We start from the raw sequence: 19,445 nt of genomic DNA, 5'->3' as shown, positions 1-19,445 counted from the left end.
GGAAGAAGAGGCGTAGAGAGTAACTGACCTAAGATGTCTCTATTTATAACAAGGGTACTCACAATCTATTATTTACTCAATTTTTCTTTTGTTTATTATTTTATAAACAAATACTTTGTTTTATTTTCTATCAAATGAATAAATCAAATATTTTTTTTCCTTCAAACCATAGTTTTAATTAATAACATTATTTATTTTATTATAAAAAATCTCGTCATTTTCTAAAACTCTATTTTTTTAACTAAAAAAAACTTTTTAATTTATATACGAAAAATGGGATGTTACACTCACTCTTTGGCTCAGTGTGACCTTTCTCTACTATCTCTCAAACATCTTGCGTGCCAAGGTGAACCTTCATCTTGATGCTCCAATTGTCATAGTTACTCTTGTTGAGCCTTGAAACTTGGAATGGAACCATAGTGCTACTCGTCATCTTTCTAGAAAGGATCTTCTAGCTCGGATATCAATTTGTTGGAATAAAATTTCACTATTGAAAGAAATATTTGAGAATCAGATAGATTAGAAAGTTTGGAGGAAGAGCTTTCTTGTACAAAATCATCACTTCTTGTTTTGTGGTTTGATTTGGTTTCATACAAATTTTAATACAACACCCCTATTTATGCTAGTGGCTCCTCGGATCCCAAACCAATGGTTAGAATTTTGTCAACATACACTTAATCTAATGGTTACAAATAACTCTTTAGAACTTTCTTCATACATACAAAGTTGCTCACATATTCTATAAGTTATTCTAGAATTATCTTCTACAATAGATTTCTCAAGAACATTCTTCTAGAATTTTAGCTTAACATGTCATCTAGAACTTGGGCTTTTTGATAAGACCTAAAATCAAGTTTATATTTCAACATGTTATTCTATAAAATTGATTTTTCTTAATTAAGGTTTTGTTTAAAAAATTTTACAAATGAGAAAAAAGGAAAACAAAAAATATATAAAACTTGGTAAACTACGGGACACGATAGTGTTTGATAACCTATACAAACATGTGACAGGAAGCAAGCGAGAGAGGTTAAGATATTTTTTAGAGTGTGAGAAAAAGGAAAAAGAAAAAAAATATAAAACTTAGTAAATTAACTACAGGACACAAGTGTGTTTGAAAACCTGCATAAATAGGTGATAGCTAGGAAGCAAACATCACATATAGATGATTGGAGAAGTATGGACAAAAGCAGGTGATTGGAGGGGTTAATTAAGATCCTATCCTAGGTGAAAAATAATTTGAGAAGGGACGTTAATTTGGGGATGTATGCACAAAAATATGATCAACTCTCCCGCTAACAGAAACTAACAGACACCTGACAGCATCAGTCAAATTCTAATATGTTTTATTTGCTAAATGTTTTGTGAATGTGCCCTTTTGTTTCATAATTTTTGAAATTTTGCATATGTAACATTCAGGAAAAAGTAGTAGCCATAGCAGGAACCAAAGAAACAAGAAGAAAGTGTCAATTGTCTAGGGAGCATGGACCCAATTACCTCTGTTGCTGCCCAAAGTGCCCTAGAAATTGCAAAACAAGTGGTCAATCGACAAGTGGGTTACATATTTCATTACAAAGACAAATTGAAAGAGGTGGAACAATACATTGAGAGGCTGAATGATACTAGGAAGAGGGTTCAAAATGAAGTTAATTCTGCAGAGAAGAACGGAGAAGAAATTGAAGATGACGTTCAGCATTGGTTAAAAAAGGTGGATGAAAAGATAAAAAAATATGAGTGTTTTATTAATGATGAACGCCATGCACAGACAAGGTGTTCCATTAGATTGATCTTTCCAAATAACTTGTGGTTGAGGTATCGGTTAGGCAGAAATGCTACAAAGATGATAGAGGAAATCAAAGCCGATGGACATTCAAATAAAAGGTTTGATAAAGTTTCATATCGGTTGGGCCCATCCTTCGATGCTGCTTTGTCAAACACCGGTTATGTGAGCTTTGGTTCGAGAAATGAAATTATGAAGAAGATTATGAAAGCACTGGAAGACTCGACAGTTAATATTGTTGGAGTTTATGGGGCTGGTGGTGTGGGTAAGACTACTTTAGTCAAAGAAGTTGCTAACAAAGCTCGAGAAAAGAAGTTGTTCAATATGGTGGTCATGGCAAATGTAACAAGAATTCCAGACATACAAAAAATTCAAGAACAAATTGCTGAGATGTTGGGAATGAGATTGGAAGAGGAAAGTGAAATTGTAAGAGCAGATCGCATTCGAAAGAGGTTAAAGAAAGAAAAGGAGAACACCCTTATAATCCTAGATGATCTCTGGGATGGATTGAACTTGAATATATTGGGGATTCCACGTAGTGAGGATGACAATGGGAGCCAACAAGATGTCAATGATTTATCTGATTTTGGTTACAATAATATGGAAAAAGAAGTATTTTCTGCCGATTTCAATATGATGAAAAAAGACAAGTTATCTGTTGATTCCAATACGATAAAAAAAGAAAAGTTATCAGGTGATCACAAGGGATGCAAAATTCTTCTAACATCTAGAAGTAAAGAAGTAATATGTAATAAAATGGATGTGCAGGAGAGATCAACTTTCTCGGTAGGAGTCCTTGATGAAAACGAGGCAAAGACTTTGCTTAAGAAAGAGGCTGGAATACATGTCCAAAGTTTTGAGTTTGATGAGAAAGTCATTGAGATTGCCAAAATGTGTGATGGATTGCCTATAGCATTAGTTTCCATAGGAAGGTCACTAAAGAATAAAAGCTCCTTTGTATGGCAGGATGTCTGTCAACAAATTAAAAGACAAAGTTTTACAGAAGGGCACGAATCTATGGACTTCTCTGTAAAGTTGAGTTATGATCATCTAAAAAATGAGCAGTTAAAACATATTTTTTTACTGTGTGCTAGAATGGGAAATGATGCTTTGATTATGAACTTGGTGAAGTTCTGTATTGGGTTGGGTTTGCTTCAAGGGGTCCACACAATTAGAGAAGCGAGAAACAAAGTAAATATACTGATAGAGGAGCTAAAAGAATCAACTTTGTTGGGGGAAAGTTACTCTCGTGACCGCTTCAACATGCATGACATTGTGCGGGATGTTGCTCTTTCAATATCATCCAAAGAAAAACATGTATTTTTTATGAAAAATGGCATACTAGATGAGTGGCCACACAAAGATGAACTTGAAAGGTACACTGCTATATGTTTACACTTTTGTGATATCAATGATGGGCTTCCCGAGAGTATACACTGTCCTAGACTTGAAGTCTTACATATAGACAACAAAGATGATTTTTTGAAAATACCAGACAACTTTTTTAAGGATATGATTGAACTCAGAGTCTTGATATTGACTGGTGTTAATCTTTCATGCTTACCTTCTTCTATTAAATGCCTAAAAAAACTGAGAATGCTTAGTTTGGAGAGATGCACTCTAGGAGAGAACTTATCAATCATTGGAGAGTTAAAGAAATTACGAATTCTTACTCTTTCAGGATCTAACATTGAAAGTTTGCCTCTTGAATTTGGGCAATTGGATAAGCTGCAACTTTTTGACATAAGCAATTGCTCAAAACTAAGAGTAATACCTTCCAATATCATATCAAGGATGAACAGTTTGGAAGAGTTTTACATGAGAGACAGCTTGATTCTGTGGGAGGCTGAGGAGAATATCCAAAGTCAAAATGCTAGTCTTTCTGAGTTGAGGCACTTGAATCAGTTGCAAAATCTAGACATACACATTCAAAGTGTTTCCCATTTTCCGCAGAACTTGTTTTTGGACATGTTGGATAGTTACAAGATTTTCATTGGTGAATTCAACATGCTTACAGTGGGAGAATTCAAAATCCCTGACATTTATGAAGAAGCGAAATTTTTGGCATTGAACCTAAAAGAAGGTATTGACATTCATTCTGAAACATGGGTTAAAATGTTGTTCAAGAGTGTTGAATATTTGCTGCTGGGACAACTCAATGATGTTCATGATGTTTTTTATGAATTAAATGTTGAAGGATTTCCATATTTGAAACATTTATCCATTGTAAACAATTTTGGTATTCAATATATTATCAACTCAGTGGAGCGGTTTCACCCTTTACTGGCTTTTCCCAAATTGGAGTCCATGTGTCTTTACAAACTGGATAATTTGGAGAAATTATGTGGCAATAATCAGCTTGAAGAGGCCTCTTTTTGCAGACTAAAAATCATCAAGATTAAAACATGTGATAAATTGGAAAACATTTTCCCATTTTTCATGGTAAGACTTCTCACCGTGCTTGAAACAATTGAAGTGTGTGACTGTGATTCTCTGAAGGAGATAGTTTCTGTTGAAAGACAAACACATACTATCAATGATGACAAGATTGAGTTCCCTCAATTACGACTTTTAACATTGAAATCTTTACCAGCATTTGCTTGTTTATATACCAATGACAAGATACCTTGTAGTGCACATTCATTGGAAGTCCAAGTGCAAAACAGAAACAAAGATATTATCACTGAAGTTGAGCAAGGTGCCACCAGTTCTTGCATATCACTCTTCAATGAAAAGGTATGTAAAAACATTATCATAAATATGTGTCCTTTATAGTCTATAATGTTTAATTTGTAAGTTATTCCTCTAAAAGAAGTAAAAAGTCGTGATCATTTAAGTTTTGTCATTTCTCTTGGGTACATCAATTTTTAAAATCAAAACATTAATTGTTGAGACATTAATCATATATGTTATTACAGGTTTCAATTCCCAAATTAGAATGGTTGAAGTTATCCTCAATCAACATCCAGAAGATATGGAGTGACCAATGTCAGCATTGTTTTCAAAATTTGCTTACATTGAATGTGACAGATTGTGGTGATTTAAAATATTTACTGTCATTCTCCATGGCTGGAAGTTTGATGAATCTACAAAGCATTTTTGTAAGTGCTTGTGAAATGATGGAGGATATATTTTGTCCAGAACATGCAGAGGTGTGTGGATTGATTTAATATTGACTTTGATTATTACTATCATTTGTTGTTTAATTGCATTAATTGTTGAGGTCTTTTATCTGTTCACCTAACATTCAATTTTTTCTGCAGCAGAATATTGATGTTTTTCCTAAGTTGAAGAAAATGGAGATCATCTGCATGGAGAAACTTAATACCATTTGGCAACCCCATATTGGTCTTCATTCCTTTCACAGTTTGGACTCTCTGATAATAAGAGAGTGCCACAAACTTGTTACGATTTTTCCTAGTTATATGGGGCAAAGATTTCAGAGCCTTCAAAGCTTGATAATTACAGATTGCAAGTTAGTGGAAAACATATTTGACTTTGAAAATATTCCACAAACTGGTGTTAGGAATGAAACAAACTTGCAAAATGTATTTCTAGAGGCGTTGCCAAATTTGGTGCATATATGGAAGAATGACAGCTGTGAAATACTTAAATATAATAATTTGCAAAGCATAAGCATTAATGGGTGTCCGAATTTAAAGCATCTCTTTCTACTTTCTGTTGCCACTGACTTAGAAAAATTGGAAATCCTTGATGTGTACAACTGCAGGGCAATGAAGGAGATTGTTGCTTGGGATAACGGTTCAAATGAAAATCTTATCACCTTTAAGTTTCCGCGGCTAAACATTGTATCATTAAAATTATCATTTGAGCTTGTGAGTTTCTATAGAGGAACTCACACTTTAGAGTGGCCATCATTGAATAAATTGTCCATAGTCGATTGTTTCAAGCTGGAAGGGCTCACTAAAGATATCACAAACTCACAAGGGAAGCCAATTGTTTTGGCTACAGAAAAGGTACATAACAAAAAGAATGAATCAAGAATCTCTCACCGAATGATGTGAGAATATGTCATTTATTTCTTATAAAAAAATAACACATTATAAATATCTTGTTGGGTGGTTCCAAGTATGCTTCAATATTGATTAGTTTTTTTTATTTATATATATTTTAGGTGATATACAACTTGGAATCTATGGAAATGAGCTTGAAGGAAGCAGAGTGGTTGCAGAAATACATTGTTAGTGTTCACAGAATGCACAAACTACAAAGACTTGTCTTGTATGAATTGAAGAATACTGAAATTCTCTTTTGGTTTCTTCATAGACTTCCCAATTTGAAAAGCTTAACATTGGGGAGTTGTCACTTGAAAAGTATTTGGGCTCCTGCAAGCCTCATTTCACGTGATAAAATAGGTGTTGTTATGCAACTTAAGGAGTTGGAATTAAAGAGTTTGTTGTCTTTAGAAGAGATAGGATTCGAGCATGACCCACTTCTTCAGAGGATAGAGCGCTTAGTCATTTATCGATGTATAAAATTGACAAATTTAGCATCATCCATAGTATCTTACAGTTACATAAAACATTTGGAAGTGAGGAATTGTAGATCGATGAGGAATTTAATGGCATCCTCAACTGCTAAAAGCTTGGTTCAACTCACAACCATGAAGGTATTCTTATGTGAAATGATTGTGGAAATCGTTGCAGAAAATGAAGAGGAAAAAGTACAAGAGATTGAGTTTAGACAATTAAAATCTTTAGAATTGGTGTCTCTAAAAAATCTCACAAGTTTTTGCAGTTCCGAGAAGTGTGACTTCAAATTCCCATTACTGGAAAGTTTAGTAGTGAGTGAGTGCCCTCAAATGAAAAAATTCTCGAAAGTCCAAAATATTCCAAACCTTAAAAAAGTACATGTTGTAGCCGGAGAAAAAGACAAATGGTACTGGGAAGGTGATTTGAATGCCACTCTACAAAAACATTTCACAGATCAGGTACGCATTAGATAGAGTATTTAATTTGTTAACCATCACAAATTTTCATCTACCTACTCAGATAAATTATTCTTCCTAAGTCAATATTCTGCAATTGGATAATTGTGTCACCATGATAAAACATATATAATTAAGCTTAGATATGTTTTTATTTTCTGATTTTTTTTTAAATTTTGGTTCCTTTAACATACCTTGTTTGTTTTTTTTTTTGTTTATGTAAGTTTATATTTTTTTTAATTTTGATCTTTGAAAGCCTAAATTTTTGGGGTCTATAAATAAAAAGTAGAACCTTAAAGAAATTAAAATAAAAAAATACTGTCAAACAAAAGCTAAAAGAAAAAAGAGCAAGGTATTACTGACATAATATCTACAATTGGATTCAAGAAAGCATATGCTTCAAATGACAATTTTCCGCGGAGAAATAACTACTTAAATAAAGGACTTAAATAAAGGACGGAATGAATACAAATACAGACCAAATTAAAGATATTAAACATAACAAATATTTTGTTCTTTAAGAAAATATAAATTATTTTTGTTTTTTTTAATTAGAAAGTTTACAACAATTAAAAATGAACAAAAAAAAAAACTTACCTGAAATGAAATTGAAAAAATGTCAACTTACCCAAATTAAAATTAAGAAAAAATTAACTTTATAAAAATAAAAAATAAAAAAGTTGAGGCCATATAACATATTTAGTCCTATAATTGTATGTTGTCCCATATGTTAAATATGAAGCAAGCGCATTATGTCCTTTTGTAATCTGTACATATTGATCAATTACATTTTTTTTTATTGGTCAAGGTTTCCTTATTCTTAGCAATCAAGTCTGATTTGATTCCCAAAATTCTTGCATTGTTTTATCATGAAAGCTGCACAAACTAAATACTGATCTTTATTGTACTCTGAATTATGAGAAAATAAGATTCACTTTTCATATTCCAAATTTGTTTACTGAAGTGGGAGTACAGTATAAGAATTTAAATAGAATGCACTCACAATTAACGTAAAAACTTTTTACGTTGTTATCCGATCATTGATGGTCATGAAATAATTATCTTAAAATTTAATTAGATTGTGTTAAATGTATTAAAGATTTTTTTATTACATTGTTATCAAAAGTGTATTAACATATAATATTATTTGTACTTCAAGAAAAAGCTTATAATCTTACTTTAGAAGCCATATCCAAAATGATTTGTATTTGGTTTATAATATAAAATTATTTTTTTATCTGTAAAAAAAAAGTATACAACAATAATTGATGTATCATGTTCGATTAATTGAGCTATTTAAAATTGTTCACTTTAATATATCAAATAAAAGTCCGAATATATATGATTAGAAAATAAAAAAAATTGAATTTTAATGTGATAGCTGGAGATATGTCAGTAGAGAGGCACATATATAGTTTTCTACATCAAAAGTAAACCTAAGTCGTACATAAGCAACAATTTTTTTAAGAATAGAATTTCTTAGTATTTTTTTTTTTGTTACAAGAATTTTTTTTAGTTTATATACTCTACAATCAAGACATTTTACTTGGTTAAAATTTGAAAATGATAGTATAAGTACAACAATAATATTTTAAAGGCAATAGAACTTGTTATAACTTATAATGAAATAGGATTTTATTTGAAGATGAAGTAAATAGCATACCCACAGTAACAATAATTAATACAATTAACTTAAATATAAAAACAATAATATTCATAATTTAAAATAAAATATTATTTAAAGCATAGTTTCCAGAGTTTCCATACATACACTCCTAATAACGTTGAGTTTCTATGCTTTGAAGGTTTCTTTCGAATATTCAAAGCATAAGAGACTTGTTGATTATCCTGAGACCAAGGGTTTTCGGCACGGCAAACCTGCTTTTCCGGAGAACTTCTTTGGCTGTTTGAAGAAATTGGAATTTGATGGAGAAAGTATAAGACAGATTGTAATTCCATCTCATGTACTTCCTTACTTGAAGACCTTAGAAGAATTGGATGTACATAACTCCGATGCAGCGCAGATAATATTTGACACCGTTGACACTGAAATAGTCTTTCGTTTGAAAAAGCTTACTCTAAAATACTTGTCAAGTTTGAAATGTGTATGGAACAAATACCCACCAGGAACTTTAAGCTTTCGCAATTTGCAAGAAGTGGTCGTTCTAAATTGTAGAAGCTTGTCAACACTGTTCCCTTTCTCCCTTGCCCGAAATCTTGGAAAACTTAAGACCCTTCAAATACGGATCTGTCACAAGTTGGTAGAAATTGTTGGAAAGCAAGATGCAACGGAACATGGAACAAATGAAATATTTGAATTCCCTTCTTTATCCTGGATATACTTTTGGAGTATGCCAATGCTTAGTTTCTTTTATCCTAGAAAACACCATCTGGAATGCCCCATATTAGAAAAATTGCATGTGTCCTATTGTCCTAAGTTGAAGCTATTCACATCAGAATTTCATAATAGTCACAAAGAAGCAGTTACAGAGGCTCCAATTAGCCTGCTACAACAACAACCTCTGTTCTCAGTTGATAAGGTGACAAACCATTATCAGTTAAACTTTCTGTGCTTCCTTTTCTCTTAATTTCATATTATATTTTCCTCCTTCTAACTACCACCTTACATTTTCTTTTGAATTTGTTTGGCCTTGCTAGATTGTTCCCAATCTGAAGGAATTGACACTCAATGAGGAAAACATTATGTTGTTGAGCGATGCACATTTGCCAGAAGACCTCCTTTTCAAATTAAATTTTCTTGCTCTATCCTATGAGAATGATGACAATAAGAAAGAGACTTTGCCTTTTGATTTCCTTCAGAAGGTACCCAGCTTAGATTATCTTCTAGTGGAAAGGTGCTATGGTCTGAAGGAGATATTTCCCTCTCAGAAACTACAAGTTCATGACCCTTCACTTCCCGGATTGAAACAATTAATCCTGTTAGATCTTGGAGAGCTGGAGTCGATAGGGTTAGAGCACCCATGGGGTAAGCCATACTCTCAAAAACTTCAATTATTAATGCTTTGGAGGTGCCCTCAGTTAGAAAAACTAGTGAGCTGTGCAGTGTCTTTCATCAATCTGAAAGAGTTGCAAGTGACGTACTGTCATAGGATGGAGTATTTATTGAAATGCTCAACTGCCAAAAGTTTGTTGCAACTTGAGAGCCTATCTATAAAAAATTGTGAATCAATGAAGGAAATAGTAAAAAAAGAAGAAGAAGATGCTTCTGATGAGATCATATTTGGATGCCTTAGAACATTAATGTTGGATTCATTACCAAGGCTAGTAAGGTTTTATTCAGGGAATGCCACTTTGCATTTCACGTGTTTGCAAGTAGCGACAATTGCTGAATGCCACAATATGCAAACATTCTCTGAAGGAATTATAGATGCGCCATTATTTGAGGGGATTAAAACTTCAACAGATGATGCTGATTTAACCCCCCACCATGATCTCAACACGACAATCGAGACCTTGTTTCACCAACAGGTAAGGAATCATTATCTACCAAATTCAATTGTTATTTGTTTATATCTAAACATGGGGGCATGCTAATTAACCAATGTCTCAACAACATTGATTAAAAAATTTAACTTAAAAATATGTTTTTAATTTTAAATAAATATCTAAAATTTGTGTTTGGCTCTTAATAATATTTTCTTTGTTTTTGCCGTGTCATAATTTTTTTTTGTTATTGGTCCTTCACATTTTTTATAATTCCTAATAAATTTTATATTTATTTGTTTATAATTTTTTATTTTATTATTTTTCCTTTGAAAATGACTAATAATAAATACAAACAATTTATTTGGGAACAAACAAAAAATAAATTTATTAATTTATAATACACTAAAAAAATATCAATGACAAAAAATAAGATTGTTATTTTATTAAAGACTCAATACAAAGAAATTTTTTTCCTTTTAATTCCTTAAATATTCTCCTAAAAACACTAGTTAACCAAACCTTTATTTTAAAATGTACACTCCCCTTCTTTCCATTACACTTTAGGTAATTTTTAATGTATACAATATCTTAATAGTTGTGAATAAATATGAATTAGTGTGTCTCTCAATGATATATTATCTTTTTCTACAACTTTTAATGTGACCACCAACGAATTTTAAAAATCCTATATATTGTTGATCATAATTTTTTTATAAATTAAGTAGAATGAAGCATTAAATATCTTTATTATCACCAATGATTTATAGGTCTAATGAAAGAGGTTAATCGATGTAATAAATTAATTATATATGTTTCAAATTATTGCTAAAATAGATGTTCACATTTATTATCTGACTCAGTTTTAAATAAGCTTGTCTCTAAATTAAAAACTAAACAAATCTCTTGCTTATGAAATTTCATCTTCGAATCAAAGTCACAAAATTCATATCATATGTTTGAAATTTGTAAATCATGGTGAGGATCACTGCAAGAGAATTATTATTTAGAAAAAAAAAACTCATTTACATGATATAGACTGAATTATAATACTTATTTATCTTTCAAGAAAGGAGAATGTATATTTTAAAATAAGAGGGAAAGTGAATATAATTTAAACTTCTCTAGGATAGCAGAAGGTAATTTACTCTAAAATATTTCTTGCGGCACACATTACTTACTACATTAAAAACTTGTCATGATGATATCTTTGTTTGCTTTTACCAACACTTGTTTGATCTTTTACCAATAGGTTGTGTCATAAATCAATATCTCAAAAGTTTATTTGTTTTGGACAAACACATACATATGGTTTTATATATTATACCTCTAATTTTCCTTTGAATCCCTTTGATTAGCTTGAAACGTGGATAATACAATCCATCTACGACCTTTAGACTCTAATACTTACAATATATTACAATGGCTATTGTGAGAATAGCATATTTACATTTTTCTTATTAAGTTTTATTTGACTTATTAGAATTAATAAATTTTGTGTTTGTTATTTTTTAATAATTTTTTCATTGGCTCTCCTATAAAATAATAATTTTATTTCTATTCTTGGTATCGTTTTTTAATCACTAATAAATTAGTGAAATATTTTTAACCTGATATTTTTTCATGTTATTAAACAAAAAATTCATAATTTATCATTGACTAAAAAAGTATCATAAATAAAAAATAAAACTTTTGTTTTATCAGGAATTTAATATAAAGAATTTTTTTATTAAAAAATATATATATAAAATTTGAATATTTATTAATAATCTAAAACATATTTTACCCTAAAATAAATGTGAAAAAAAAGAAGGAAAAGAGAGCTACAGAAAGAAAGAAATTGAGTACCTAATGGACCAAAAAGATACAACAGTAAAATTTGTTGTATTTGACCCATGTAACAAGACAGAGGATAAGGTTCATAATCTTCACCATGGGTAACACATGTTTTGAGACTTCAAACACATTGTTTGGAACCTTCAAACAAAAGAATACATTTTTATCCTACTTAAATTGTAAAGAAAAAATGAAAGCTGGAATCATACTTAAATCAGAGGAAGATCAACTTCTATGAATATCCATTTTTATCCTCTAACTTTTTATCTTTATCTATATATATTTTAATTTTTTTAATCCATGTTTTTTTGTTATTGCTAATACCTTGAGGATAGTTTAGACCATGTCTATTAGGACAATTTCAATTTTATTTCGTTTCCTCTTCACCTTCCATTGTTTTATTTATAACTGAACACAATTTTTCTTGCCTTTTTCTTTTTATTTATATATTATTTTATTTGTGTCTTCTTAAACCAAAATTTAACCACAATTGTTATTTCCACTCATCTTATACACTACGACACTTCCTTTGTTATTTTATACCAAAATTACCTTGCTAAACACACTATCCTCCTCTTTATCTTCTCTTTCTTCAGAAAATAAAAGAAAAAGAAAAAAGACACTCCCGATCCACAACTCAAGTAACACATTTGACACATGTGAATGATCTTATTATAATTTGCTTATTTTTTTTTAAAACAAAATACTTATGAGAGTTGTAAAAAAAAAAGAAATATATTTTGAAGCAAAATAATATTTGTTCATGCGCGTGCATGTCAATAACAAAACAAACTCAACCATTTTTGGATGTCCTGAACTTTTTTATATAGAATATTTCACTAAAGCAGGGATGTATCTCAACCTTCTTGTTGCTTGGGTGTTTAATCTTGTTATATGATATTATTAAGAGAAAACAAAAGGACACCATAAGAAATGCCCCTTCTAGAACATAAAACAATGAAACAGACAAACACCAAAACATGAAACATAACGCAACACAAATAATTAGTAAGCAATAAACTAGACCCCAATGCAACTTAGTCCTCGTCTAAAGAGAATGATTTTAGCTTTACATTTTGTCATAAATCCATGTAGTAGACCTTCCATTTTATACTTTCAGTCATTCCCTGCATATTTGCAATCCCCATCCACCTTGAGTCAGCCATCAATATTTCGAAGACAAAATCCAAGACTATATCCACTCAAACTAAGAGTAAGAGAATCCTTCAATTAAATTATGTAATGATAATCACTCTATATTAATATTACCTTCCACCTATGATATTAGAAACCTTCAAACAATAATATTGGGCATACGGATTATCAATATGTTATTAGTACAACACTCAAATTAATTAAGCTAATAAATCACTTATATTATAAATTAATTAAGAAATTATGTGATAATTAATTTTTATCTAATAATTAATTTGTTTACATATATAAATTATAAATAAAAATCATAGGTTTAATAAAAATTTACATATATAAAAAATATCAAATTTATTTAATTATCAATTGATATAATAAATATCTAAATACATCATTCAATTAAATACCATGCTTATTTAATTTTTAATAATTGTAATAAACATCCAAATACATTATTCAATTAAATATAGTTTTTTAATTATTAAAAATTGAAAATAAATTAAATGAATAAAAAAATTCTAATAAAATAATTTTAAAAAATTGAAAACATATGAATTGTGAATCGAAATGTTTTAAATTTTTTTATATGTATCTCTTCTTCTTCGGTGACGAAAGATCACTGAATTTCATCATATATATGTAAATAACGCATGTACACAATCAACACTTACAAAAAAATGCTAACAAGAATAAGTTACATTAGGAAAACACGATTTTGCAAAAAAATAAAAATACTACAGAAATGAAAAAACTGATATGCTATTTATAACCAAAAACACCGATAATTTTTGGTATTTTGGAAATCTATTTGGTGCCCCAGAGCAGTTCCCTTAATTTTACTCAACCTTTTCATACTAATTGGGCATATTAACCCAAAATATTATATATGTTAAAGTCTAATTGGATATCTAAAGCCTTATGTATTTTATTTTTTATAAGAGGAGCCCAAAACATTCTATCAACCTTCTTTTCTTTTCTCTTCTCTTCTATTTTTTTAAATATTTTGGGCGTGCATGAGCTGTTATACTTGGGGCTTGCATGAGCTGAAAAGCTCTGTCATCTTTTCTCCTTATCTTTTCATTTCATCACAAAATTTTTTTATCCTTGAGCCATGTGGGTCATAGACCTTTAGTCACTATTTTATTCCTATTTTGCTCTTTCTATATTTTAGACCATTGGAATCCATTCTAAAAATAATAAAGAATATTTTGAATAGTTTCTAACAAAAAATGACTTGAATAACTCTATCACCATTATTAAAAGACGATCTTACTTTTAATTACATGTATAAACTGATTTCTATTAGACAATGTAAAAATTGTACAAAACAATATATCAAAATAAAGCGCATAATTTAATTAGAAAACAAAAATGAGAATTTGAAATTTAACAAGAGATAATTGCAGATATCTCAATTAAGAAGGCACATGCATATATAGTTTTCTACAATCAAATGTAAATCCAAGTGGTACACACGAGACTTGTCAAGTATCTGACGTTGAGTTTCTCTGGCTTTGAAGGTATTTTTTGAATATTCAAAGCATATGATCCTTCTCGATTACCTTGAGACAACGGGTGTTAGGCACGGCAAACCTGCTTTTCTGAAGAATTTCTTGGGCAGTTTAAAGAAATTAGAATTTGATGGAGCGATTAAAAGAGAGATTGTAATTCCATCTCATGTACTTCCTTACTTGAAGACCTTAGAAGAATTGAATGTACATAGCTCCGATGCAGCGCAGGTAATATTTGACATAGATGACACTGATGCCAACACCAAGGGAATGGTCCTTCCATTGAAAAATCTTACTTTAAAAGACTTGCCAAATTTGAAATGTGTATGGAACAAAAACCCCCAAGGTCTCGGCTTTCCCAATTTGCAACAAGTGTTTGTTACTAAATGTAGAAGCCTGGCAACATTGTTCCCTTTGTCCCTTGCCAAAAATCTTGGGAAGCTTCAGACACTTACAGTACTGAGGTGTGACAAGTTGGTAGAAATTGTTGGAAAGGAAGATGCAATGGAACTTGGAAGAACAGAAATATTTGAATTCCCTTGTTTGTTGGAGTTGTGTCTTTATAAGCTGTCACTGCTTAGTTGCTTTTATCCTGGAAAACACCATCTGGAATGCCCCGTATTAAAATGCTTGGATGTGTCCTACTGTCCTATGTTGAAGCTATTCACATCAGAATTTCAAAATAGTCACAAAGAAGCAGTTATAGAGCAACCTCTTTTCATGGTTGAAAAGGTGACAAATTAAAGCATTATCACTTTAACCTTTTTTGTTTGATTTTCTTTTCATTATATATATTTTCCTTCTTCTGAGTTCTAACTGCCACCATGCATTTTCTTTTGAATAATCGAAAGGTTGATCCCAAACTGAAGGAATTGACACTCAATGAAGAAAACATTATCTTGTTGAGGGATGCACATTTGCCACAAGACTTCCTTTACAAATTAAATATTCTTGATCTGTCCTTTGATGATTATGAGAATAAGAAAGATACTTTGCCTTTTGATTTCCTTCACAAGGTACCCAGTGTAGAATGTCTTCGAGTGCAAAGATGCTATGGTCTCAAGGAGATATTTCCCTCTCAAAAGCTCCAAGTTCATCACGGAATACTTGCGCGATTGAATGACTTATTCTTAAACAAACTAAAAGAGTTGGAGTCGATAGGGTTGGAGCACCCATGGGTAAAGCCATACTCTGCAAAGCTTGAAATATTAAATATTCGCAAATGCTCTCGGTTAGAAAAAGTAGTGTCTTGTGCAGTATCTTTCATTAGTCTCAAAGAGTTGTATTTGAGTGACTGTGAAAGGATGGAGTATTTATTCACATCTTCAACGGTCAAAAGTTTGGTGCAACTTAAGATCCTATATATAGAAAAATGTGAATCAATAAAAGAAATAGTAAGAAAAGAAGATGAAAGCGATGCTTCTGAAGAGATCATATTTGGACGGCTCACAAAATTATGGTTGGAATCCTTAGGAAGGCTAGTAAGGTTTTATTCAGGGGATGACACCTTGCAATTCTCATGTTTGGAAGAAGCCACCATAACTGAATGCCCCAATATGAATACTTTCTCTGAAGGATTCGTAAATGCGCCAATGTTTGAGGGGATTAAAACTTCAAGGGAGGATTCTGATTTAACATTCCACCATGATCTCAACTCCACAATCAAGAAGTTGTTTCACCAACATGTAAGCAATCCATTATCCAAATTCAATTGCTATTTGCTTATTATAAGTAAATTAGTATTCTAACACGTGCACTATATAATTAAAATAATAATTTTTTACATATAAAAATTATATTATAATTAAAATTTATTTAAAAAATATTTTATACCTAAAAATTATATTTTAAATTTATGATAAATAGTCTATATTATAATATATTTTCATTATTGATTATTGATAATTTTAAAAAATATATTCAAATAAATTTAGAACTAAAGATTTGGTCAATTTCTTTTTGTTTGTCATTACTTTTAGTTTCTAAAAAGATTAAAAATAAGAAAAAAGTTAAGGAACTAAAATCAATTAAAAAAATTTATAAATTAAAAACAAAAACATTAAAAATTTTAGGAGACTAAAAGGATAGTAAACTCTATATTTTAACATAAGAAGAATGAAAATGTAATACTCATACATCTCAAAGAAAAAAGTGTGCTTTATTATACATTTTAGCATAAGAAAGATAATGTACAACTAGCATCTCTTTAAGAAAGAAGAAATTTACTCTTTTTTTTTTGTAAAAAAAGTGTAATTTACTTTAAGATTATTAAGTTAAATAAATTAAATTATATATTTCAATACAAGAGGAAAGGATAGTGTAATATTCATATCTCTTTTGAAATTTCATCTTCTATGATCACAAAATTGTTAATTATAGTGAGGATCGTTATGACAGAAAAAATAAAATCTTTCAAAAAGCTCATTTAGATTAAAATGGACTCAACTACAATATAAATATTGTTCTTTTAAAAAAAGTAATATTTTCAAATAAGAAGAAAAGAGACTGTAATATAGGCATGAGACACCTCTCATAATAGCCAAATATAAGTCAACCAAAAATTTTTAAGTTGTAAGGTGAAGACATATAAGTGATTTTATATTACATCTATATACAACCAGAACATGTTGGCATACTATAAATGGGTACTCAGAATGTTAAAATAAATTAATTCTACACTTCATTCTGTTCAACAACTTGCTTTCAATATTAATTTTTATTAAAATGGAAATATTGGTTTTGTGTAAAATGAAAAGAGAGTAGTAGATTTTAATAACTTCATAGTTTATAATGCATATGCATTCATTTTATCACAATATGTAATGAGTGAAATTTTTGTTTCAAATAAGAATATTTCAAACCCTTTCAAAAAATAATTGTTTTGCACGTACAGGTGGAAAAGTCTGCATGCAATATAGAGCATTTGAAATTTGGTGATCACCATCACCTAGAATAGATATGGCTTGGTGTAGTTCCAATCCCAAGTAAAAATTGTTTCAACAGTTTGAAATCTTTAACTGTGGTGGAATGTGAATCTTTATCCAATGTGATTCCTTTTTATTTACTGCGATTTCTTTGTAACTTGAAAGAGATCGAGGTAAGCAACTGCCAATCTGTTAAGGCAATATTTGATATGAAAGGTACAAAGGCAGATATGAAGCCAGGTTCTCAGTTTTCTCTTCCTTTGAAGAAACTGATTCTAAATCAGTTGCCGAATCTGGAGCATATCTGGAATCCGAATCCTGATGAAATTCTCAGCCTTCAAGAAGTGTGCATTTCTAACTGTCAAAGCCTCAAAAGTTTGTTTCCAACATCAGTGGCCAATCATCTTGCTAAGCTTGATGTGAGATCTTGTGCAACATTGGAAGAAATTTTTGTAGAAAATGAAGCAGCCTTGAAGGGAGAAACTAAACTGTTCAATTTCCATTGTCTGACCTCATTAACATTATGGGAATTACCAGAGCTGAAGTATTTCTACAATGGAAAACACTCACTAGAATGGCCAATGCTAACACAACTAGATGTATATCATTGTGACAAGTTGAAATTGTTTACAACTGAGCATCATAGTGGTGAAGTTGCAGATATAGAGTACCCACTTCGTACTTCAATTGATCAGCAAGCCGTTTTCTCAGTTGAAAAGGTACCAAAAAGATTTCCTATCTAGTTTTCATATTATGCTTGCACGTCTCAATATGCATAAATTATTAAAGAAATTGCTAGTCACAAACTTTTTGGCATCCCATGCTGATCTTAAATAATTCAGATTCACTTTCAATTAATGGGACGAGCATTAAAAAAAATACAAATAGTAAAATAATGTTAAAAAATGCTTTAAGAGTGTATTGTTCATATTCTTCAAATAAAAAGAAAAAATGAGAATACAAAAATAAGCTACTGAGCTTATTAAAGTGATCTCTCTTCATCATGCCAAAAAATGGAGTGTTTAAAACATAGGGTCAAATAGTGTATTTTGCTATCATTTTCATAATTAATTGAAATTGAAAGTGTGAATTTAATCAAATATTTTTCCTTTTTTAATACATTCAAAACTACCATTTATGGTAAATTGAGTTAGATCTCATTACGAATCCTATATTTTGTTTCGAACAATTAAATTCCTAGGTTTTCCCAAACTTGGTGCAACTATCACTCAAAAAGGAAGATGCCATAGGAATTTTGCAAGGACAGATTCAGGCAAGGACAATTTCTCAAATTGTGCTTGTTTCATAACTCCTATTTTACTTCTTTATTTTTTTTCTGCTATTTCTCTCTTAATGACCTTTTTCTTGTATTTTTCATCTTGTACCCTTTCTTGCTTCTGATTTTCTTAGGTCATGCCTAGCTTGGAGCATCAAGCAATCGCTTGCAAAGACAATATGATTGGGCAAGGACAATTTGTTGCAAATGCTGCACACCTCCTGCAAAATTTAAGAGTTCTCAAATTGATGTGTTACCATGAGGATGATGAGTCAAATATATTCTCCAGTGGATTGGAAGAGATATCCAGCATTGAAAATCTTGAAGTGTTCTGTAGTTCCTTCAATGAAATATTCTCCTCTCAGATACCTAGCACCAATTGTACCAAAGTCCTTTCAAAGCTGAAAAAATTACATTTGAAGAGTCTCCAACAGCTGAATTCCATAGGATTAGAACACTCATGGGTGGAACCCTTACTTAAAACACTAGAAACATTGGAAGTGTTTTCTTGCCCTAGCATCAAAAACTTGGTGCCGTCAACCGTGTCTTTTGCAAATCTTACCTCTTTGAATGT

The 19,445-nt window shown here is 30.6% G+C and overlaps 1 protein-coding gene across 1 annotated transcript; it reads left to right on the top strand.

Annotated features, from left to right (window-relative positions):
* Positions 1-1,468: 1,468 nt before the first annotated feature.
* LOC114396284 lies at positions 1,469-18,870 on the top strand. Its single transcript, XM_028358186.1, has 10 exons — positions 1,469-4,516; positions 4,699-4,932; positions 5,044-5,757; positions 5,916-6,731; positions 8,534-9,268; positions 9,387-10,217; positions 14,681-15,403; positions 15,523-16,356; positions 17,565-18,314; positions 18,797-18,870. The coding sequence occupies exons 1-9, from the start codon at positions 1,484-1,486 to the stop codon at positions 17,625-17,627; spliced, it is 7,983 nt and encodes a 2,660-aa protein (XP_028213987.1). The 5' UTR covers positions 1,469-1,483; the 3' UTR covers positions 17,628-18,314; positions 18,797-18,870.
* Positions 18,871-19,445: the final 575 nt, after the last annotated feature.

The sequence above is a fragment of the Glycine soja genome, chromosome 18, assembly GCF_004193775.1.
Source record: "Glycine soja cultivar W05 chromosome 18, ASM419377v2, whole genome shotgun sequence".
Taxonomy (NCBI): Eukaryota; Viridiplantae; Streptophyta; class Magnoliopsida; order Fabales; family Fabaceae; genus Glycine; species Glycine soja.
The sequence above is the reverse complement of the archived record's forward strand: the minus strand, read 5'-3'. Positions and strand labels throughout refer to the sequence as shown.